Below are 25,140 nucleotides of genomic sequence, written 5' to 3'. Positions count from 1 at the left end.
ACGGCGGGGACAGAGACTCCAGCGTAGCAGCAGTTCAGCTGTTCTGCTCACTGGCCAGGAGCCCCTCTTCACTCACATTTTGGCCTGACAGTGCCTTACTATCCTGCCAGCATCTTCCTGCTTTTTAGAATATTTCATCAAGCATTTTACATAGTTTTCAGTATGTTTCCATTGAATCAGTATAGCTGCCATGCCTGCTGCATTTCTAGGAGTAGACCGTAAACCAATTTTTATGAACTTTGGTTGTTATATCTCTCACATCTCTTCTAATCTACAGTATTCTTCTTCCCCCGTCATCTTTTTCTTGTGATGTGATTGACTTGTTGGAGACCCCGGGTCAAGACTTGTAGAATTTCCCATACCCCAGATTCAGCTGGCTGCTTTACTTGTTCCTGTATCACTTGTTCTTATGAAGTGGATTTAACTTTATAGGCTTGATGAGATTCAGCTTCCGTGTGTGGGGTTTGGTTTTGTTTTGTAAGGATCGTTTATAGGTAGTCAAAAATAATTCCTTCTCTATCAGATGGCACTTAGTGTCTGGTTATCCTACTTCAGTGATGCTAAGATTGATCAGTGGATTCACATGGTAACAAATTAATCCATTCACTATATAATTCTTTATCATCCTTTTATCTCATGGTTTCATCAAGTGACATTTTCTCCCCTCAGTCAAATATTTCTCCAGGAGTTGCAAAATGATGATTTTTCTAATTCTGTCATCATTCCACATTTATCAGCTAAAATTCGTACAAGTGGAGCTATTTCGTTACTCTAAAATACAGTTTAAACAAGCAGGCTGAGGTCTCCTTTCAGGTTCAGTAACACGTTTTGCGTCAGTTTTTAAAAAATGATTGTCTTACTCTGTTGCTGCTATCCCAAAATACCACAGATGGTAATTCACAAAGAACAGAACTTTTTTTTCTCACACTTCTGGAGGCTGGTAAGTTCAAGCCATGAAATCCAAGATCCAGGTCCCAGCAGGCTGTCTGGTGAAGGCTGCTGTCTATTTCCAAGATGATGTCTTGTTGCTACATCCTCTGGAGGGGAGGAACACTGTGTCCTTACATAGTGGAAGGCAAACGAGCTGAATGCTTGGTGAAACCTGTTAGAAGGTCTTTAATCCCATTCACAGGGAGGAGCCCTCATGACCTAATCAGCTCTTAAAGCTCTACCTCAAAACACCTACCACACTGGCCATTCGTTTCACCACCAGAATTTTGGAGGGAATACATTCAAACCAAAGCAATAGCCCTGAATAACAAAGGCCCTTTCCTGCCCTGGAACTGCCAGAGCTGCTGTCTGTAATGGAATCATGTGATTGGTAACTGCGTCACATGGAACCAATAGAGATCAGCAACCTCAGCCAGACCAGTAGAGACCCCGGCATCAGATGCTTTTCTCCGTGTCCTTTTGACTTCAGACATCCCAGTTCCCTGGCTTTCAGCCTCCTTGTAAATATAACAGTAAGATATTGGTGCTTATGGGTCTGAGTTAAGGCTGGTGTGTCCATTTCCTTCTTTTCTCTGCTTGCTGAAACTCATTTCTTCTTAAGCACTTATTCACCATAGAAACACCAAAAACAATTTCTTCCAATGTAGGCCAAGCATTCTGGATCATGTGATTGCTAGCATTGTGCTTATGATAGGAAAATGTATGACACCCAAACAAGTAGACTGCCTTGCTGAATGATTCTGTTCGTATATATTTTGCTCATATGTTTTTGTGGAGGCCTTTATGTTTCTGGATCACGGAGTCAGCTCTGACTCCACTGTACCCCCACTGGATCTCCAGATTCTGTGGAATCAGCTGTATAACCTTTCTTCTCTGTATGACCAACTCCTTTTCTGTTCATGTTGCCATCATCCTACCTCAAGCTTTGTTGCCCCTAGAGCTTGTTTTCAATTTCTTTGTTTTCTATTCTGATGAAATAGCCTCAGCCCCCTTTGGTAGCACCTCACTGCTGGCAAGAGTAGGTCCACAGTTCCTAGTTTTGCTTGTATGCTTCCGCACAGCCTGGCTGCAAGGGCACCTCCTTTCCCTCCTTCCTCCTCTGCCAGCCAGAGCAGCGTGCTCATGGCACCGTGGCATTCAGCCTTCCGTACCACCACCAGAGCAAGCCATCCGTCCCTTCCCTTGTCCCAGGGTCCCATCGTCATCTCCAGTCTAAACTCGCTTGATCACTGTGGTCCTGGCTGCTCCCAGAGCACACATTGTGCCGTGGTCAGGTGGGCCTCACACCCCTTTCTGTGTCATGATTTCATTTGCCTCAACTGCAAACTCCATGCTAACCAAGGGCAGGGACGCACTTTGGACATCTCCAGATTCCGTCCAGTGCTGGGCCCAGAACCTGGCATGTTGTCGGTGCACCTTCCTCACCTCCTCACTCAGACTCCCGTGTTCGTCCTCACAGCCCTCGGACACGCCTGATTCTTCTTCACTTTGGACTCTGATCCCCTGGTCTTTATTTTTGATAGTCCTATCAAAAAGACGACTGTCTTTCTGTCCTGTCAAGAAGACTACTACCTCCAGGCCCTTTTCCCTCCTCATCACTGCTCTATACGATAAAGTAGATGGAAGGCCACACCCTTGGTGGAGAACATCTCCCAGCAGAAGTGAGCTTGACCAGTTTTCCTTGGAGTTACCCTCCAGTAAGTGATCATGATTTTTATTCTGTGTGTCAGCTGGGAGGCCTCCAGAAACAAACCAGGCCCACAGTCAGCAACCCAACAGAGCTGTGAGACTGCCCTGTACATATTTATTTGGAAGTCTCCCACTTACAGATCTTCCTCATGCTTTCCTTAATAAGCTTTACTTCATGTTGGAACATCTGAGTGACCAGGGCAGGCACCTGTCATGGCGTGAGGATGTGCCACTTTCTCTGCCATCGTAGAACTGAGGATTTTTTTTCCTTCTGCAACTGGCATGACAGACATCCACTTAGTGGAGTGATTATTAGTGTAAAATTAATTTTTGGCCTTTAAATTTAATTATGCCACATTTGTAGCAATAATATCACATCTCAAATCCAGGTGTGCTTTTCAAGGAAAGTGTCCAGGGCAATTACCCTCTGATAATGGCATCCTGCACTTAAGTCTTTCATCTGGGGATGTTAAAGTCATTTCTACACAAATAGATAATGGTGTTCATTTTGCAAGGGGTGAGAGGTGAAGTGATTGACCCCTTGGCATACTTGAGATGAAGACAAGTCCAGGACCCAGGTGTCCCCTTTGTTCTCCCCCTTCTGGCTCCCTTTCCAGCTTTTTAAAAGAGGCATGGCCAAACTTCTACTGGTTTAAGTACTTCCCTTCCAGGTACTGATCTCTACTTTTTTAAGAGCATAAATGAAAACAGTGTTTCTGTATCACATTTCGGTGGGGGGAAGAGTTGAGATTCAGGGAGAGGGAATGGTTTGCAGATGCGTGCACACTTGTCTGAGAACATACCTGTCTGCCCTGGTAAATCTGCCTCATCACTATTACATAAAAGAGCTTAGATGTGGGTTCTGCAGGCTCAAGGATGAGAAGCAGTTGGAACAGTGCCTGGCACATGGCAAGCCCTGCGTAAGTGATGGATTCTAGGATTCTCTTACTGGTTTCTGTGGGCAGGCCCCTCCGTCCCTGCAGAGGCAGCATTTAGAGTGGGCCATTGCTCGTGCTCTCCGACAGTTTGGATACAGTTCCCTTTTCCTACCCAGGCAAGCCTTTCCAGATACGTGGCAGCCAGTGTAAGTCCAATTTCCCTGCTCCAGGAAGCCTTCTCCAGTCCAGCTGTCAGTCACCTACGATACCTGTATCATTTTCTAGCTTATACTAAGTTATGTTTTATTTGGGCACTAAATCATGCTCCATTGTATAATACTGTTTTAACTCCTATAAGAATGTTTGTTTGTGTCTAATGGGATGATCCAGACTTAAGGAAAAAGCTCTCTTTCTTTTTCTTTCTTTTTTGAGACAGGGTCTTACTCTGTCACTCAGGGTGGAGTGCAGTGGTGTGAAACTGCAGCCTCAACCTCCCGGGCTCAAGCAGTCCTCCCACCTCAGCGCCCTAGGTAGCTGGGACTACAGGCATGCGTCACTACGCCTGGCTAATTTTTGTATTTTTTGTAGAGACAGGGTTTTGCCATATTTCCCAGGCTGGTCTCAAACTCCTGAGCTGAAGCAGCCCACCTGCCTCATCCTCCAAAGTTCTGGGATTACAGGTGTGAGCCGTTACACCTGGCCTGAAGAGCTCATTTAAACTGTGGTTTTCTGTGTGTTGTGTATGTGTGTGTGTGGGGGGGTATATATGTATGTGTGTGTGTTTGTGTGGGTATATGTGTGTGTGTGTTGCGTGTGTGGGTATATGTGTGTGTCGGGGTATATATGCATATGTATGTGTATGTATGTGTTGTGTGTGGTTGTGTGTGTGTATATATATATGAGAGGATATATATGTATGTGTGGGGGATGTATGTATATGTGTGTGTATGTGTGTGTTGTGTGTGTGGGTATATGTGTGTGTGTGTATATATATATATGGGAGGATATATATGTATGTGTGGGGTGTGTGTATGTATATGTGTGTGAGGTGTATATGTGTATGTATGTGTTTGTGTGTGTGTGTGTGTGTGTGTATATATATGGGAGGATATATATGTATGTGTGGGGGGTGTGTATGTATATGTGTGTGGGGTGTATATGTGTATGTATGTGTTTGTGTGGGTATCTGTGTGTATACATATATATGGGAGGATATATATGTATGTGTGGGGGGTGTGTGTGTATATGTGTGTGGGGTGTATATGTGTATGTATGTGTTGTGTGTGTGGGTATGTGTGTGTATATATATATGGGAGGATATATGTATGTGTGGGGGGATGTATGTATGTGTGTGTGTGTTGTGTGTGTGGGTATGTGTGTGTGTATATATAGGAGAATATGTGTGAGGGGTATGTATGTATATGTGTGTGTTGTGTGTGGGTATATGTGTGTGTGTGAGTATATGTGTGTGTGTTTGTGTGGGTATATGTGTGTGTGTATATATATGGGAGGATATATATGTGTGGGGGGGATGTATGTATATGCTTGTGTGGGTATATGTGTGTGTGTGAGTATGTGTGTGTGTGGGTATATGTGTGTGTGTATATATATGGGAGGATATATATGAGTGTGTGGGGGGATGTATGTATATGTGTGTGTGTTGTGTGTGGGTATGTGTGTGTGTTGTGTGTGTGTGGTATATATGTGTGTGTGTTGTGTGTGTGAGTATGTGTGTGTGTTGTGTGTGGATATATGTGTGTGAGTATATGTGTGTGTTGTGTGTCGCTATGTGTGTGTGCATGTATATATATATGGGAGGATATATATGTATGTGGGGGGATGTATGTATATGTGTGTGTGAGTATATGTGTGTGTGTTGTGTGTGTCGGTATGTGTGTGTGTATATATATGGGGGGATATATATGTATGTGTGGGGGAATGTATGTGTATGTGTGTGTATGTGTGTGTTGTGTGTGTATATATAGGAGGATATATATGTATGTGTGGGGGGATGTATGTATATGTGTGTGTGTGTTGTGTGTGTGAGTATGTGTGTGTGTGTATGTGTGTGTGTTGTGTGTGTGGGTATATGTGTGTGTGTATATATATGGGTGGATATATATGTATGTGTGGGGGGATGTATGTATATGTGTGTGTGTTGTGTGTGTGTATATATATATGGGAGGATATATATGTATGTGGGGGGGATGTGTGTATATGTGTGTGTGTGAGTATATGTGTGTGTGTTGTGTGTGTGAGTATATGTGCATGTGTGAGTATATGTGGGTGTGTTGTGTGTGTGAGTATATGTGCATGTGTGAGTATATGTGTGTGTGTTGTGTGTGTGGGTATATGTGCGTGTGTGAGTATATGTGTGTGTGTTGTGTGTGTCGGTATGTGTGTGTATATATATGGGAGGATATATATGTATGTGTGGGGGGATGTATGTGTATGTGTGTGTATGTGTGTGTTGTGTGTGTGTATATATATAGGAGGATATATATGTATGTGCGGGGGGATGTATGTATATGTGTGTATGTGTTGTGTGTGTGGGTATATGTGTGTGTATATATATATATGGGAGGATATATATGTATGTGTGGGGGGATGTATGTATGTGTGTGTGTGTTGTGTGTGTGGGTATATGTGTGTGTGTGTGTATGGGAGGATATATGTATGTGTGGGGGGATGTATGTATATGTGTGTGTGTTGTGTGTGTGTGTATATATATGGGAGGATATATATGTATGTGTGGGGGGATGTATGTATATGTGTGTGTGTTGTGTGTGTGTGTATATATATGGGAGGATATATATGTATGTGTGGGGGGATGTATGTATATGTGTGTGTGTGTTGTATGTATATATATATATGGGAGGATATATATGTATGTGTGGGGGGATGTATGTATATGTGTGTGTGTTTGTGTGGGTATATGTGTGTATATGTGTGTGTGTTGTGTGTGTGGGTATATGTGTGTATATATGGGAGGATATATATGTATGTGTGGGGGGATGTATGTGTATGTGTGTGTATGTGTGTGTTTGTGTGTATGTGTATATATATATGGGAGGATATATACGTATGTGTGGGGGATGTGTGTGTGTGCATGTGTGTGTGTATATATATGGGAGGATATATATGTATGTGTGGGGGGGATGTGTGTGTGTGTATATATATATGGGAGGATATATATGTATGTGTGGCGGGATGTATGTATATGTGTGTGTTGTGTTTGTGTGTGTATATATATATGGGAGGATATATATGTATGTGTGGGGGATGTATGTGTATGTGTGTGTGTGTTGTGTGTGTGTATATATATGAGAGGATATATATGTATGTGTGCGTGGATGTATGTATGTGTGTGGGTATATATGTGTGTGTGTATATATATATGGGAGGATATATATGTATGTGTGGGGGGATGTATGTATGTGTGTGTGGTGTGTGTGTGTATATATATATGGGAGGATATATATGTATGTGTGTGTATGTGTGTTTATGTGTGTGTTGTGTGTGTGTATGTGTGTATATATATGGGAGGATATATATGTATGTGTGGGGGATATGTGTGTGTATATATATATGGGAGGATATATATGTATGTGTGTGTATGTGTGTGGTGTGTGTGTATATATATGGGAGGATATATATGTATGTGTGTGGGGATGTATGTGTGTGTGTGTGTTGTGTGTGTTGTGTGTGTATATATATAAGAGGATATATATGTGGGGGGGATGTATGTGTGTGTGTATGTGTGTGTTGTGTGTGTGTATATATATGGGAGGATATATATGTATGTGTGGTGGGATGTGTGTGTATGTGTATGTGTGTATATATATATATATGGGAGGATATATATGTGTGGTGGGATGTGTGTGTGTGTTGTGTGTGTGTGTATATATATATGGGAGGATATATATGTATGTGGGGTGTGTGTGTGTGTGTGTATATATATGGGAAGATATATATGTATGTGGTGGGATGTGTGTGTGTGTGTTGTGTGTGTGTATATATATGGGAGGATATATATGTATGGGGGGATGTGTGTGTGTGTTGTGTGTGTGTGTATATATATGGGAGGATACATATGTATGTGTGGTGGGATGTGTGTATGTGTGTGTATGTGTATATATATATATATATATATAGGAGGATATATATGTATGTGTGGCGGGATGTGTGTATGTGTGTGTATGTGTGTATAGGCATTTCCCCCGGAGACAATTGTGCATACGCAGCAGGAACTCAGTATTCTCTAACAGTAAAGGGTAGAAAGCATTGAGGCCAGAAGAGACCAAACTGCACATACTTGGTTAAATCCAATATGGTCAGTTCTTGTTGCATTGAAGTAATAAAGCTCTTCACAGAGTCTGAAAGAGCCCATAGCCAGGGGCGTGCAAGTTCTCTTTCTTTCTTTGGTCCACCATAACACCATATTCTATTCTGTTGTATATGAAAGGAGTCCAGTATGGACTGAGTTCCTCCTACATGTCAGACGTCATGGAGAACACAGATGGGTGCCTGAATAAAATGCGTTGTAATCCAGTAGATGATAAATAAATCCACGGGTGCTCATAAGAAAGGTGTACCGTGATGAACTCCACAGCTGAGATTCAATCAGAGGGCTTCGCAGTTGAAAGGGGGACGTGGTAGTGTTTAGTTGGGATCATGAAAAGTTTATTTATTCAGCAGTTACATATTGAGAGGCAGTCTTGTGCTCCGGGGCTGTCCTAGTGCTGCGGCTTCATGGAGGAGCTTGGAGGATGAAGTTAGCACTGTTCTCCCCGCCGCTCCGCTCCCAATATCAACGCGGAGCTCCAAACCTCCGGTGTTTATGAGAGACACCTTCTATTCCTATCATGTTTTCCCCCTAACACAAAAAGCATTCGGAGGAGCTGCAGACCGATAATTCCCCTCAGTACTGCGTTGTCCTGGATTGCAAAGCTAATTTCCTTTCAGCAGCTCATTAGCATTCACAGCTGGCCTTTGCTCCCTCTCCCCAGTCTCCTGAGGAAATGCGGACTGCAAAGGTGAGAGCTGCTGACGCTGTTTGCCCTTTGGTTTCTTCTAGGATTTTTTTCCCAGGAAGCCACCCCGTCAGAGGTGTTCAAGTAATGAAAGTTGGCAAGCTGCAGTTACATCAAGGCATGTTTCCCCAAGCGATGAAGAATCTGAGACTGGTGAGTGTGCCAAGATCACGTGTAGTTCTGTCTGGTATCCTTTTTTTCCTGGCGGTTGCTGGGCCCCTTTGCGATTTTTTAGCAAGTCTACATATGTGTGCACGCATGCACATGTATGCCCAATGTGTGCTGGTAAATGTTTAACAACCACTCTTGAAAAAACCTGCTTTGTGACATTTGCCTGTTTCTGTGATGCAAACATGCCCACCATGACTGATTTTCAATGTAAAATCAACCTTCTTGTAAAAATAATAGTAACAATCACTCTTGCAACCTGGTGCAAAACCAGCCTCAGAGCACCACTGCCCCTGTGCCCGCTCCACATTGAACAAGTTGGCCTTGTTTGTGCCTCCGCGCCATTGCCCACGGAACACAGCCCATATTCCCTGCATGGCAAGCACTTGACCATCTGCGTGGCAGTTCACCTTTGCATCCTCTTCGCCCCTCCCTTCCTCTCTCCATCCCCACCACCCGGGGGTCACTGCTTCTCGCCAGTACACACTGTGACCCCGACCTTCTCCTTCCTCAGTCTTCACAGAGCTCTCTCCTCTGCCTTCCGCGCTTGCCCCCCAACAAGCCCCTGGACTTGGCAGAACTGTACTTTAAGGCCCAGCTCCAGTGTTGTTTTCTCCTCCTACCCCCACAGCTCACTGCTCACCCTGCCAGCAGAGCACGTTCCACATTGCAGTAGGCATACCTGATGACCACCCCCACCCCTGCCTCAGCAGAGGGTGAGGTCTTCCTGGTTCTCTTTGTAACCAGCTCAGTGCCATGCAAGGGATCTGGAACTTAGGAAGTATTCATATTGCGGGAAGGCGGAGGGAGGAAGGGAAGGCAGTCAGTTAATATGGTTCTGGCAATAAGTGTCAAGAAATTAAACGGGGGCTGAGCGCGGTGGCTCAAGCCTGTAATCCCAGCACTTTGGGAGGCCGAGGCGGGTGGATCACGAGGTCAAGAGATCGAGACCATCCTGGTCAACATGGTGAAACCCCGTCTCTACTAAAAATACAAAAAATTAGCTGGGCATGGTGGCGCGTGCCTGTAATCCCAGCTACTCAGGAGGCTGAGGCAGGAGAATTGCCTGAACCCAGGAGGCGGAGGTTGCGGTGAGCCGAGATCGCGCCATTGCACTCTAGCCTGGGTAACGAGCGAAACTCCGTCTCAAAAAAAAAAAAAAAAAAGAAATGGGAGGAGAATGGTTTAGGGATGGAACGCCTTGTTGAACATGATGCTTAGTTCCATGCTCTTAGGGAGTCTCTGCCCGGAGGAACCCAGGGCTGTCTGGCCTTCCCACCTCATCTAGTCCGTGGCCCTTCCAAAGGAGCGCTCACATGCTCACCTGGCCCAGGCCCTGGTGGGTCATATGGAGACCTGGCATGTGGGGTTTCGTAGGAAGCACTTGACACTTCGACAGTCTCCTCTGGGCCACCATGCTCTGTGTGTGGGAGGGTCACAGTGGAAGGATGGGCCCGCTTCAGGGTTGCTCAGGGCATGTCCAGGGGCCCGCTGATCCCATGACATTGACAGCCACCCACGTGAACCTAAGAGAAATGGCAAATGCCTAAGAGATTCTTAAAAATAAGAGTCCCTAGAGCTCGTTTTCGCTGCATGCTAGCCATGCTGCCTTTACCTGATCTCTAAATCAAGTAAACGTATGGCCAATAAGAGTAAAGCTGGGAGCTCCTGAAGGCACTCAGCTGTTCCTCTTCTTTTATCATGTCTGACGTGTTTACCCAGACTTATGGAAGAACACCTCAGTCTCTTGCAGTCTCAGGAAGAGTGTTCCTTTTCTGATCTTGCTGGTACTTGTCAGCCAGTCAAATCAGCTAGGTACAGAAAATACTTATTAAGGGTCTATGTGTGAAAGTCTTGACAGACAAATGATGTAGAGGATATTTCCTAATGGACGATACACCCAACACGGGGTTACCTGCAAGGAGATGTCCATCAGTGATCAAACTCGACCTTTGTGTTTACATGGGACTAGAAACTCTGAGTACTGCTCATGCGTACGCGATCATATTTAGTCCTCATGACAGATGACGGCTGTATGAGGTCAGTGGGGTCGGCGTTTTCATTCCTATTTGAAAAATGAAGGCGCTCAGGTTTGGAGACATGCAAGAGCTCACCTAAAGTCACACGGAGGCAGAGCCAGGTGTGTTTGTTCCATTTAATTCGACATGGTGATTAAATGCTTCTGTTATTTTGAAGAAGACTCAGGCTGGGCACAGTGACTCATGTCTATAATCCCAGCACTTTGGGAGGCCAAGGCAGGTGGATCACCTGAGGTCAGGAGTTCAAGACTGGTCTGACCAACATGGTGAAACCCCATCTCTAAAAAAATACAAAAATTAGCCAAGCATGATAACAGGTGCCTGAAATCCCAGCTACTCAGGAGGCTAAGGCAGGAGAATCGCTTGAACCCGGGAGGTAGAGGTTACAGTGAGCCGAGATTGCGCCATTGCACTCCAGAAAAAAAAAAAAAGATTCAGTATGGTCCGTACAGTTTAATGGAGGAGAGAGACATGTGAGCAAGTCCTTAAATCCAGGCTGGAATCCAAGGCTCTGTTATTTTCCTCTAGTGGTCCAGGTAAGTAGGCGAGGCTCTCTAGCAGATGAGTATGTAGAAATCCCTCAAGATCTAGCCAGACCCCTGATGCCAACTCGGGGGAATATATGGGAGAGAGATTTCGATTGCTGCTTTTCTTTATATGAAGCTTTAGTTATTGCCATTGCCTACAGAACTCCTGAAGGACACATCTAATAGCCTCAGCTATAAGGACAAGCCCAAACAAACCAGACAGAAACCACCTCTCTGGGTTTTCGGGATAATGTGTCCCGGGCTGATGGTACTGACCATCACCAGCCCTTCTGATGACCCTCTTATTGCCCTTTTACATCCCTCATGCCCAGTTCTGTTCTGGTGCCCTCATGCCCTTCTTACACAGTTGCATCAGCTGTTTCAGAAGCTTCTCTGGGTAATCATGTTAGCATTTCCTGTTCTTGGTACCAAGGTGAAGCTCAAGCGTGGACCTTCATAGATGCCAAATGAAAGTATTCTGGGAACCGCATCAGATTATCTGTCATGAGGCCTGGGGTTAAATCGTGGTCTTACCCAAACTGAGTCTCTTGCCAATGTCTGATTATCAACCAAGGAGCAAACGTGTACTCTGGGCAGAGTACTGGGATTCAGAGTCAGTAGGTTCACATTCCAGTCCCACCATTTACTAGTTGTGTGTGTGTGTGTGTGTGTGTGTGTGTGTGTGTGTGTGTTTTGAGACGGAGTCTTGCTCTGTCACCAGGCTAGAGTACAGTGGCACAATCTCAGCTCACTGCAACCTCTGCCTCCTGGGTTCAAGCAATTCTCCTGCCTCAGCCTCCTGAGTATCTGGGACCACAGGTGTGCACCACCACACCCAGCTAATTTTTGTATTTTTAATAGAGACGGAGTTTCACCATGTTGGCCAGGGTGGTCTCGATCTCCTGACCTCTCTCTGAATATAATTTTATTTGTAAAAGGAGGCTGATATCTATCCCATAGAGTTGTTTTGAGGAGAAAATGAGGCAATGTGTGAGTGTGCTTGCTGATCACAGGCATTTTGAAGCTATGAAAGATTGTTGTTATAGGAACTCTTGTTCTGAGCACCCTCCCTCTAGCTGGTCTGTTGAGTACTTGTGTTTGTAGTTTGGGGTCACACGGTGGTTCCTCTGTTGAATAATTATGTTACATGCCTGCTCCCAGCAGTGCTTTGCTTCCCCAAGGTGAGTGGGAGTTCCTCCAGGGACCTGACATTCCTTTTATATTTTCTGGTGCCACCTAACATACACACCCATGCCTCCCACACAAGGTCTGTTAAATACATGCTTGAATGGGTGGATTTGTTTTACTGGATACTCTAAAAGCCTCACCCTGGCCCTGTTGTTTAGCTGTTTACGGTTAAGGGACCAGATCTTCTCATGACCTTTGCTGAGTATTTGCTAGCAGAGGGATGGCCGGAATGTATCCATCCCTAGGAAAACTCACATGACCTGTGAGTCTATAAGCAGGTCAGTTTCTTCCTGCAGAAAGTCTTTCTTTCCCGAGCTTTCTCAGGACTCGGGTAACCTGGAGAGGGAAGAGGGAGGCTACGCTCTTTGCGATGTAAAACTGATGTTCTCTTCAGACAGGCACCCCAGGAAGCTCTTTATCGTCTTAGAAACCCTGAAAATAATGGAATGAAATCACTAGAATAAGGTTTTTGAAGACTGAGTTTGAATAGAAGTCAGAGGAGCTTCAGAAACAGAAATTTGTTAAGATTCAGTTAGGCTGCAGCCGCCTCTGGGAAAGAAATCCACTTAGCCCAGCTCTGATTTGGTTTCATCTCCCGTTTCTACGGGGCTCAGCGGAAATTCTTGTGATTGCTGCCACAGGACAGTCCTGGGTCCCTTCACGGTGCCTCCTCCTGCTTTCTCCTGTCTCTAATCTACTTTTATTTCTTTCCATTTATTTATTTATTTATTTATTTTGAGACGGAGTTTCGCTCTTGTTACCCAGGCTGGAGTGCAATGGCGCGATCTCGGCTCACCGCAACCTCCACCTCCTGGGTTCAGGCAATTCTCCTGCCTCAGCCTCCTGAGTAGCTGGGATTACAGGCATGCGCCACCATGCCCAGCTAATTTTTTGTATTCTTAGTAGAGACGGGGTTTCACCATATTGACCAGGATGGTCTCAATCTCTTGACCTCGTGATCCACCCGCCTCGGCCTCCCAAAGTGCTGGGATTACAGGCTTGAGCCACCGCGCCCGGCCTCTTTCCATTTATTTCTTAGAAGGATTTTGTTTGCTACAATTTGACTTCTTGGGCCTCAATGACAACCCATCTGGGCTGTCTTGTCAGTGAGAGCTGGTTTTTTTCCTGTGAACTCTGCATGCTGCCTGCTCCCTCACCCTGGCCCTACTGTAGCTGCTTTGTTAGCAAAAGTCTGGTTGTAAAACTTAGACTTCTTTCCCCTTGGTATCCATTTTTTTAAGAATCTATATGTAAACTTTGTGCATTATAATTTTTCCCTTCTCATTTAATTTTATTGAAGTAGTCTATATCTTAAGCATCTTTTTAGTTTTTCTGCATCTAAACAGAGTGCAAGCCCGCAAGTCCTAGGCATTGCTCCTTTTGCTACTGCCTCAGCTATCCTGACTTCCAGCCCCCAGCAATGGCTGATTTACGCATGCAGTTCTGTTGTTCCCATTTCTTAATCTGCTCCAGTGATTCTTAACCTCTTTCGTCGTGTCCTTACTTAGGAATCCGATAAGGGCCACTGACTAACTGGAGAAATGCTACATACACATATATAGAGACTCCCTGAAGCCTTTCCATGGACTAAATCTCCATGATGTCTAGGTTAAAAAGCCCTCCTCTAAACAGTTAATATCCTACTTTACCATATGGGGAGGTGGGAGGGAAAAAGGGAGAAGGTGGCAGCGTGCAGAGATGATGTTCCCTAATTGCTGCTAATACCTTCACAGAGTTGTTTGAAAGCCCCTGGCTTTAGTACTTACGAATGGTTCCTGCTGACCTCCCAATAGAGAATAACAGTTCCAAGGGTATGTTTCTGAATCAAAAAAAGGGAAAAGATAAGAAAGAAAACAATGCATAAAATGGAAACATAGTGATTAAGCCATATTATGGGAAATAAGCAGAAATTACCTACCAGGAAGTGTAAGTTCAGCAGTAACAAGGAGCCAAATAGGGAACCTGAATTTGTACCTCCACCTCGCAGTAACAGGGTGTCATCACCTCATTCTCTTGTTGGAGTGATGTCAGAGAAAACCACCTAAAGCAGGTTGAGGTAAAATTGACGATCTCATAGCAGAATACTCAATGTCTGTGCTTCAGTTAAAAATCACTCTTTATGCCAAGAACCAGGAATATCTCAATCTTAATGAAAATAAGGGCAATTAATAGATGCCAGTTCCAAGACAACAGAGATGTTAGAATTATCTGACAGATTTTAAAGCAGCCACTAGAAAAATGCTTCATCAAGGAATTACAAACACCCTTAAAATAAATGGAAAAAATAGAAAATCTTACTAAAGAAGTAGAAGCCATGAAGAAGACACAAATAGAAATTTAAGAACTGATAAATATAAAATAAACAGAAGGGACCTCCACAACAGAATGGAGGAGACAGAGGAATGAATTGGTGAATGTGAAGATAAGACAATTGAAACTACCCAATCTGAAAAACAGAAAGAAATACTGAAGAAAAAGCAAAATTGAACAGTGCCTCAGGGGACCTATGGATCGATAACAAAAGATCTGACGTTGGAGTCCCAGAAAGAGAAGAAAAAGAGTATGAGGTGGAAAAAGTCCCTGAAGAAATAATGGTGGAGGCACCAAGTTGGAAAGGAAGAAGTAAAATTATCTGTATATACAAATGACATAATCTCATATGAAGAAAACGCTGAAGATTACACAACAAAAAATGTTAGAACTAATATTAAAGTGAATTAAGCAAGATAGCAGGATTCAAATCAATTTCCAAAAATCAGTTGTATTTCTAAACACTGAAAATGAATTATTCAGAAACATAATTAAGAGAATAATGCCATTTGCAACAACATAAAACCAAATAACATACTCAGTTATTCTCCCTGAAGAAGGGATAATTGAGGAGAATGACATCTTATGTTCATGGGTTAGAAGACTTAGAATTATTAAGATGTCAGTATTACCCAAAATGATCTTTAGATTCAACACAATCTCTCTCAAAATCCCAATTACTTTTTTGGGGAAGAAATAGAAAAATTCTTCTTCAGGAAAGAAGAAGAAATCAAGAAATCTTGAAATGTATATGGACCCTCAAGGAATCCCCAGTAGCCAAAAACAGTCTTGGAAAAGAACAAATTTGAAGAACTCACAGTTCTTGATTTTAAAATGTACGAGAAAGCTACAGCAGATAAAACAGAGTGATACTAGCATAGATGGACATATAGACCAATGGAATAGAATAAAGATCCCAGAAATAAACACTCGCATATGTGGTCAAATGATTTTCAACATGGATGCCAAGATCACGCAACGGAAAAAGGACAGACAGTGTCTTCAACAAATAATGTTGGGGAAACTGCATATCCACCTCCAAAAGAATAAAGTTGGACCCCTACCTAAGATGATATAAAATAACTCAAAATGGATCGAAGACCTAACCATGAGAGCAAAAGCTTCTACTAGACTGTTAGAAAAATACATTAAGGAAAAATCCTCATCACACTGGATATAGTGATGATTTCTAGGATACCATACCAAAGATGCAGGCAACAAAAGAAAATATAAACAAATCAGACTTCACCAAAATTAAATACTTTTGTGCATCAAAGGACACCATCAACAGAATAAAAAGGCAGTGGGATATGCACATACAGTGGAATATTATTCAGCCTTAAATAGGAATACAATTATGACACATGCTACACTTAAATGAATCTTGAAGGTATGCAAAGTGAAATAAGCCTGTTAGAGAAGAACAAATATCGTATTATTGCACTTATATGAGGCACCTAGAAGAGTCAAATACTTAGAGACAGAAAGTAGAACAGTGGTCACTAGGGCTTGAAGGGAGGAGGGGATGGGAAGTCATTGTTGAATGGGTACACAGTTTCAGTTCCGGATGATGGAAAAGTTATGGCCATATGGACAGCAGTAATGGTTGCACAACAGTGGGAATGTACTTAATGATACTGAACAGTTAAAAATAGTTAAAATTAACTTTATAGTGTTTTGTGTACTTTACCACAATATAATTATTGTTTAAAAAAGAATTAATAGTGGAAAACTTCCAAATTTGGCAGGAGCCATAAACCTGTAGATTCAAGAAGCTAAGCAAACCCCAAATAGTATAAACCTAAAACAGTTCACACCAAGACTGTGGATCATACTCAAACTTCTAAAAACTAAGGACAAAAAAAAAAAAAAAAAAAAAAATCCTAAAAGCACCAAGAGAAAAATGGCAACTTACCTGTAGGGGAAAAACAATTTGAATGACAGTGATTTTCTCATCAGAAACCACAGAAACCAGATGAAAGTAGCATATTTTTTCAAGTACTAAAAGAAAAGAACTCTTAACCCCAAAACTTGGGTTGTCCTTAGAATTTATCTTGTCCAGCAAAAATATCCTTCAGGAGTGAAGAAGAAATGAAGACATTTTCAGATGAAGGAAAACTAAAAGAACTTACCACTAGCAGACTTACTGTAAAAGAATGGCTAAAGAAGTTCTCTAAACAGAAAGAGAATGATAAAAGAAGGATCTTGGAACACCAGGAAAGAAGAAAGAATATGGTCAGCAAAAATATGGGTAAGTAAAATGATCTTTCCTTCTCCCTTGAGTTTTCTAGATTGTGTGATAGTTGAAGCAAAAATTATAACACTATCTGATATGATTCCAAATGTATGCAGTGGAAATATTTGGTGCAATTGTATTCAAAATGGGGGAGTAGGGGAGGGTAAAATGTACAGGGAAATAAGAGACCTGGAGCAACCACTTAAAAAACTATATAAAATAATACACTCAAAAGCACTAGAGAACGGAAATCTAAAAATAGTTTATGTAACCCACAGGAATGCAGGAAAAAGATACAAACAAAAAGATCAGAAAGAGAACAAACAAAAAACAAAAAATTAAATGGCAGATTTAAGCCCTAATGTATTAATAATAACATTGTAAATTATGTATGTAGTCTATGTAAAAGATGTAAATTGCCTAAATACACCAATTAAAAGTGATTAGTAGAACAGATTTTTAGCAAATGACCCAAACATATGTTGTCTGTAAGAATTCTCTTTAAATTGAATGATACAAATAGGTTGAAAACAGAAGGGTGGATAAAGATATATCATAAAAATACAATCAAAAGAAAGCTTGAGTAGCTATATGAACATTAAGTAAAGTAGACTTCAGAGCAAAGAAAATTTTATGAGAGACACAGAGGGACATTGTATAATGAAAAAAGGTCAGTCTACCAAAAAGATATGGCAGTACTAAATATATATGCACCAAACAACACAGTGGCAAAATACGGGAAACAAAAACTGACAGAACTGAAAGAAATGAATAAATCAGCTAGCACAGCTGGGACATCAGAACTCTTCTGTCAACAGTTGATAGGACAACTAGACAGAAACTCAGCAAGAATACCATCAACCCGATCTGACATTTAGAAAACACTTTATCCAATAAAACAGAATGCACATTTTTTAAGTAACTATAATACCAAAAGAGACTGTTTTTATGCCACAAAACAGATCTCAGTAAACGGTAAAAAGATTCAAGTTAATACAAAGTAAATTATCTGACCACAGTGGAATTAAATTAGAAATCAGTAACAATATTTGTAAACAAAATCAAACCCACAACCTTCTAGCTCTGTGTCTGGCATGGCACATTGTACAACACATTGGGACTTGGGTTGCCCTTAGAATTTATCTTGTCCAAGGCCAGGCGCGGTGACTCACACCTGTAATCCCAGCACTTTGGGAGGCCGAGGTGGGCGGATCACAAGGTCAGGAGTTCAAGACCAGCCTGGCCAGTATGGTGAATGAAACCCCATCTCTACTAAAAATACAAAAATTAGTTGAGCATGGTGGTGCATGCCTGTAGTTCCAGCTACTTCTCAGGAGGCTGAGGTGGGAGAATCACTTGAACCCAGGGGGTGGAGGTTGCAGTGAGCTGAGATCGCGCCACTACACTCCAGCCTGGATGACAGAGTGAGACTCCATCTCAAAAAAAAAAAATTTATCTTGTTCAGTCTCATTATTCAGCTGAGGAAACATAACTTCTTCAGGGTCTCTCAGGGCTCAATACATATTGATAGATTAATTAAACAGTGACACAACAGCAATGCTTTTTCTGGAATGGTTACCAGCACTAGAAAGCACAGACCTGAGCTCACCACATCTGACACCCTCCTGACGTTCCCGTGGGCCGCCTGGTTCCTCCCTCCTCTGGGCGCCCCAGCACTTTGCCTCTCTGTTTAACACACACTGTTCCACTGTAATGATCTGGTATTTACATTCTGTCCCCCTATGCCAGAGCTTCTCCCAGGGCAAGGGCCAAGTTTTATTCATTACAGCTGCTCAGACATTATTGAGTGAATGAATGGGTAGATGTTATCTCGAAGGGAATTCTGCCTCCCAAGAGGACAGATTCCTCCAGTGGAATATACACTTGGAGGGTTATCCAAGGTGTAGAGTAGAGTGTGGTCCCCGGGGGCGCTGCTGAGCTGAAGTGGGTCTTCAAAGCCTTTGGGATTTTCCGCTGCCCTCGCAAAGGGCTTTTGTGCCTCCGGAGCTGCTGAATGTGTTGTACCTCTGCTGCCTGCATTTCCTCTTTGAATGCCCCAGACCACCTTCCTCCTCCGCATGCCCCACGCTCTGCTTTTCTTTCACTCTGAGATGGGCAGAATAAGAAAATCTGCTTTATTTTTTCCTGTTGTGATTTGAATCCAGGGGTTCTTATCATGCATACGTTTCTTTTCCCTCTGATTTTATATCCATACTTAAATCATACTTGGGAAGTTACTTACTGGATTCCTTAGGCTCATAAGAAACTGTTTGCAATCCTTGATAAGCTTAACATGTTCATATTAAAAATTAATAGGAAAGGTATATTGTTTCCAACTTTAAATTATGATTTAATTCATTTTATTTACTATATGACCACAATTCTAAAATTACCTAAAAACAGATGTGATGAGATTGAAATCAATTCTGGGGACCCTTCCTCTATTACTGAGTTAACAATATGCCTGTCGTGTGGCAGACATCTATGCTGCTCTTTCTCATGTGACATTTGGAGTCAGAATGTGGGCGTAGCAGGCGCCCTCCTTGGAGGCTTCAAATGCATGCTCTGTGAAAGATTATGTGCAGGCTCTTTTTAAATGCTGCTGTTAAAAAAATAAAATTTAATGGAAAGAGATAAGCTTTTCCCAACACAAGCCTGCTCCGATTTTATATTTCCTTAATCTTTTATATGCTGCTGCAGGAAATTAAACCAAAATTGTCCTCTCTGACATGCATATGTGTGACAGATGGGAGGGGTAGGAGAAGGGAGACACAGAGCTGCTTGAAACAGTTGCTCTGCTTTGTCAGAAATGTAACTTTTTGGGAGGTGGTAATGAGAGAAGCCCTCCTTGTCTTCCCGCTGTGCTGTAGGGCTGTGCCACAGGCCGCACAGGGCCTCTTCTTACATCGTGGAGGACTGTTTGTCCCAGCTCACCCGTAGGCCCAGGTGACGTTCAAGACGAGGACAGTGTGTCCTCCATCACCAGGTCTGAATTGCAGCTTCCTGCTGAACCGGGGCATGCTGTTCATCACACACACACCCGCACGCAGTCTGAATCCTACTTCTTTCTTCTCTTTCTTTCTCTCCCTTTCTCATCTGCATCTGCCCATCACTCATAGAAAAGTAGAATGTTTACTTGTTAATCAAATCTATATTTAATTTTACTTTCCAGAAAATTTTTTTTTCCAGTTGCTTCAGATTAGTTCTCTGCCCCGACCTGTACGCATTTCTTCTCTGTTTCTAGCCACCCTATGGACAAGATCCTCTAAACCGAGTATCTCAGCCTCTACACACACATTCCTGAGGGTTGCCTTCTACCCCGCTTTGCTACCAGTGATGCATTCGCCATCAAGTAAGAGAATGCAGAACGTGGCCAGCAGCATCTTGACTAGGAAGGCACCTGTGTCACCTCTGGGTGTCTCAACAGCCATGTCCCAGAGACCCTCTGCTTCCTTTCCCTGGTCACTGTGGTCTGTTCTCAGGGGAGGCTGCAGGATGCAGTCATGGAATGGGTGCCCTGGGCTGAGTCCTGAGAGCTGGGGGGTCATCCTCAGTCTAACTCTCAGGCCAGGCAACCTTAGAAAGCACTTCCTTCCATAACAGAAGTGCTATCGTGACTGGATGATCCTTCTGGAAGGAAGCAGGCTGGGAGATGTGGATGTGAAGCTGCGGGAAGGCCAGGCAGCTCCCCCTTCCTGGCTGTGGCTCTGCTTCCAGAGTGGCTGAAGAACTGGAAGTGGTTACCCTACCGTATGATGGGCAGGTCTGCCCCTCCCAAGAACAGGAATACACTGGATCAGTGGCAATTAACTTTGGCCCTTGAGGAGTTGGTGTTATTCTTAAAGCTGCAAAAGAGGACGAAGCAAGAGATACCACTGGAACTGGAAGGAAAGAGCCAGGAAGGAAGAGTGGAGTCTGCCATATGTTCAGAAACGTCCCGATGAATCTTACATTGTCGGAGTGATGATAAGATGGCTTTGTCATTTAGCCTCTGAGTCAGGTCAGAAAGAAGCTCAGATCATTCTTCAGATGGAGAACCTGGAGAATGTGACCAGGAGGGCAAAAAAGAGGTTGGTCTGGAAGTTCTGAGCACGCCAGGCCCTTGCCAAGCCTAGGGCCTCTGTGAGGGCAGGGAGGGAGGCGAGGCTCAGCCGGTTAGACCTGGCCTTCAGGATGGAGTGTTATGTCCCTCTCTTCAAAGATCTTTCCAGGCAGTGATTCTGCTCCATTCAGCTTCCTCTGCCGGATCAAGCACAGCTGGCTCTGTTGAGTAAAAGGGAAGAGAACATCTAAGAGTGCTTTCAAGTAAGAGAATTTCCCGTGGAGGCTCTCTGATCTGAGAAAGCTTCTCTCTCTGCAGTCGTGCTGCCATACAGGTCTCTGCCTCAGACCTTAAGATGTCCATAGCAGCGGAGGACCCAGGGCCATGTGGAGAAAAGAGAATAAAACATGAGGCATGCGCTCCCTGAATGACATCGGACATTTGTTTTTAATCTTCTGCCCAGAGGAATCTCATAGAGCTGGGCTGCTTGCAAGACAGGGGCTGCTCCCAAGTCCTGCCCTGCACTCCCAGACAGCTCCCTGCCTGGGGATTTGCTGGCGGATGCTGTGCACCCACAGGGCAGATTTGCTCGCCCTAATAGGAAGTGGATCCCCACCGCCGGCATCTCAGCTGCAGCCACCTTCTGGGCTTTACAGCTGAGGTGTCATGGGGTAAGGGGCCAGACTGCAAGCGCAGAGTCACAACTGCACTCTCAGAACAGAGCTGTCTTCCAGGCTGAGAGGCTGGGGTCTGAGACGCTTGCCCTTTCTCTCTGTCTGTCTCTGTCTCTCTCTCTCTCTGCAGCAAATCTAGGCCCCTCCTGTCTGTCCGTTTGGGAACATTAAAGAGGTGAAGAGCCATAAGCAGAGGATAAAGTGCCTGTCGACCTGAAACGCTTTGTTTCTGGAGCTTCAGCTTTTTTCCAATGTGGAACTGAAGGTTTTGCCGCATGCATCATAGTAAAATGCAGGCGTCTCACTACATGACCACCAAGGCCTGAAATCTCTGGTGTTCAAGAATTCCACCCCTTGAACTGTTCTTAAGCAAATATCCAAGAAAGGCAAAAAATACATTCTGCAAGATCTGCATCATACCACAATCAAAAATTGGAAGTAATCTAAATTTCCAGGAGTAGCTTAGTAAATAACAGTCTTATAAATGTGATGGAATTCATTGTATACAACCATTAAAATGGTAACTGTGCTGGCTATAAATTAACATTGAATACTGAGTAGTTCCTGCATGTTGGAATCTCCTGGGGCCTAGACCTCATTCCCAGAGAGCAAGCTTCAGCTGTTCATGTGTAGGGTCTGGGCCTGGGTGTCTCTTTTGAAGCTCCCTCGTTGACACTACTGTGCAGCTCAGGCTGAGGCCCTCAATGCCACTTCCAGGAACTTTGGGTGCATAAAAGCCACCAGAGAGTCCTATCTTTACGAGTCTCCTGGGCACGATTACATCAAATACAGTGGTTCTGGTGTCCCTCCCTTCTCCCCAGGCCACCTCGCCCCACATTTGGGCAGTGCAGGATATTGTTGCTTATCTCCGATTTATTACACCATGGAGTCTCTTGGTTCTAGGAGCAAACATACTGACTAGTAAACAACGCAGAGGGCTTTTTGACCTAGTCTTGGAAGTCAGTCGCCTTACTTCCATTGTACTCTATTACTGAAGTAGTCACACGCCCACACAGATTTCAGAAATATTTTTGGAGATAGAGTTGACAAGATTTAGTAATGCACTACATATGGGGAATGAAGGAGAGGACTGTCAAAATACCAGTGCTCTAATGCCATATGGTATGGGAAAAATTCAAGAATACATGTGTATAATAATCACAGTGCATGTAGATGAGAGTTGAATGTAGTGTGCAGTAAAGAAAAGCTTGAAGGGGCCGGCGCATGGTCTTTCATATGACTCAGTCATTTTGGTCACTCTTCACACCCCCGTAACGACCCACCAAACCTGTGTACTGACAGTCTTTGAAGAACGTTGATTGTCACTGGGCCCCGGCATGACTCATGAAGTGAGTCTGCTTTCCAAATATCACATTCAGAAATCACCCTTGTCACTTGACTTTCTGGTTGGGAGAACCACTGTGCTGTGAGCCTGTAAAGACTGTTCACCTGTCAACCTGTGGAATTCACCAGGCCCCCAGCATCACGGGGAAAGATGGGGAATGGCCTGAGCCCACCTATTTTCGGGTCTAATCTCTCTTCTGTCCTTTCTCCTTAGGCTTTTGATATTATGAGAGTGACTCATGGCAGAGAACACAGCCTGATTGAAGATTTGATTCTGCTCTTAGAAGAATGTGACGCCAACATCAGAGCATCCTAAGGGAGCCCGTCAGAGGGAGAGATGGCTTGTGTCTTTGTTGAATGCCGTATTGAGGTCACACACTTTGTATTTTGTTTGCTGTGTGAACCTCTCTTATTGAAAATTCTCTTCTGTGTTTGTGTAGGTAAATAAAGGCAGACATGGTTTGCAAACCACAAGAATCAATACTTGTAGAGAAGCATGATTATAATAAATTCAAAAAATTTGGTTGAAGATGCCGTCTGCTAATTGTCTTATTTGCTTACTGGCAACTTTAATGTTTAAAATACCAACATTCAAGATTAGAAAATCCTATTAAAAGCATGAAAAAATAAGTAATAACTTTCTCTTTGGATATATTAGATAAAAATCGCTATTTTCACATTTGCTTCCAAGCAAAAACTTAATGTCCATTTCGGCAAGAAGCAGAATTTTGAGATGTCATCTTTTGCTCTTTGTGATAAATGATGTTTGTGTGTGTTACTTACTTCCAAATACATCTCCAAAACAAGAAATTTTATCCTAAATCCTAGGAAGAAGCCATTTTAGGTATTACTAGGAAAGGATAGGAGGTCTTAATGCCAAAACAAGCTTTTCTTTTTTTTTTTTTTTTGAAGAAACAGAAAGAAAAAGGGGGAGACAGAACAGGAATCTTGCTCTATTGCCCAGGCTGGAATGCAATCTAAAAGTAGGTATTAAAAACCTCTTTTTTATGCTGATAATTGTGCTTAACAGCAGAGACAGGAAGGAATGAGGGAAGAAAATAACAAACAGCTAACCAATATTTCATTAAGTCTGTGAAATGCTATGCAAATGCTGAAGAGTGATTTACTTCCAATTATGTGGTCACTTTCAAAATAGGTGTAATGTGATACTGAGAAAAATGTATGTTCTGTGGACCTGGGGTGAAGAATTCTATAAATATTCACTGAGTTTACTTGTTCCAGGTCTGAGTTCAAATCATGGATGTCCCTGTTAATTTTCTATCTTGTTGATCTGTCGAATATTAACAATGTGGTGTCAAAGTCTCCTGCTTTTATTGTGCGGGAGTCCAAGTCTCTTTATAAGTCATTAAGAACTTGTCTTATGTATCTGGGTGCTCCTATATTGGGAGCATATATATTTATGAAGATTAACTCCTGTTGGTGCATTGATCCTTTTACTATTATGTAATGTCCTTCTTTGTTTCTTTTAGTCTTTGTTACTATTAAAGTCTATTTTGTCAGAGACAAAAGTTACAACTCCTGGTTTTGGTTTTTGTTTTTTTTCTCTCCATTTCATTGGTAGGTCTTCCACCAACCCTTTGTTTTGAGTCTTTGTGTGTCCTTGCTTATGAGATGGATCTGGATACAGCGTATCGATGGGTTTTGACTTTTTATTCAATTTGCCTGTGTCTTTGATTGGGACATTTAATCCATTTAAATTTAGGATTAATATTGATATTTGTGAGTTTAATATTGTCATTTAATGCTAGCTGGCTATTTTGTCCATTAATATAGATTCTTCATTATGGAGATACTCTTTACCTTTTGGTAAGTTTTTGGGATGACTGATACTGGTTGTTCCTTTCTGTGTGTAATGCTTCTTTCAGAAGCTCTTGTAAAGCAGGCCTGGTGGTGATGAAATCTCTGAGTGCTTGCTTGTTTGCAAAAAATTATAGTTTTCCTTCATTTATGAAGCTTAGTTTGGCTGGATATGAGATTCTGGGTTGAAAATTCTTTTCTTTGAGGATATTGAATATTGACCCCCACTCTCTTCTAGTTTGT

At 43.0% G+C, this 25,140-nt stretch overlaps 1 protein-coding gene across 3 annotated transcripts in view; it reads left to right on the top strand.

Moving 5' to 3' along the window:
• Positions 1-25,140, top strand: part of SMYD3 (SET and MYND domain containing 3) — a 778,672-nt gene that overhangs the window by 696,456 nt on the left and 57,076 nt on the right. For 2 of the 3 annotated variants that reach the window (XM_012443707.2, XM_064383676.1), the window contains 2 exons: positions 8,596-8,704; positions 23,294-23,608. In XM_012443707.2, the coding sequence (XP_012299130.2) occupies positions 8,596-8,704; positions 23,294-23,395 (211 nt within the window). In that variant the 3' untranslated portion in view covers positions 23,396-23,608. Of the gene's footprint in view, positions 1-8,595; positions 8,705-23,293; positions 23,609-25,140 lie in introns of those variants that run through there. The other variant, XM_064383675.1, reaches the window with a different exon arrangement.

The sequence above is a fragment of the Aotus nancymaae genome, unplaced genomic scaffold (genome assembly GCF_030222135.1).
Source record: "Aotus nancymaae isolate 86718 unplaced genomic scaffold, 86718_ANA_hifiasm-v0.15.2.pri h1tg000032l_0, whole genome shotgun sequence".
Lineage (NCBI taxonomy): Eukaryota > Metazoa > Chordata > Mammalia > Primates > Aotidae > Aotus > Aotus nancymaae.
This window is presented reverse-complemented; position numbering and strand designations above follow the sequence as displayed.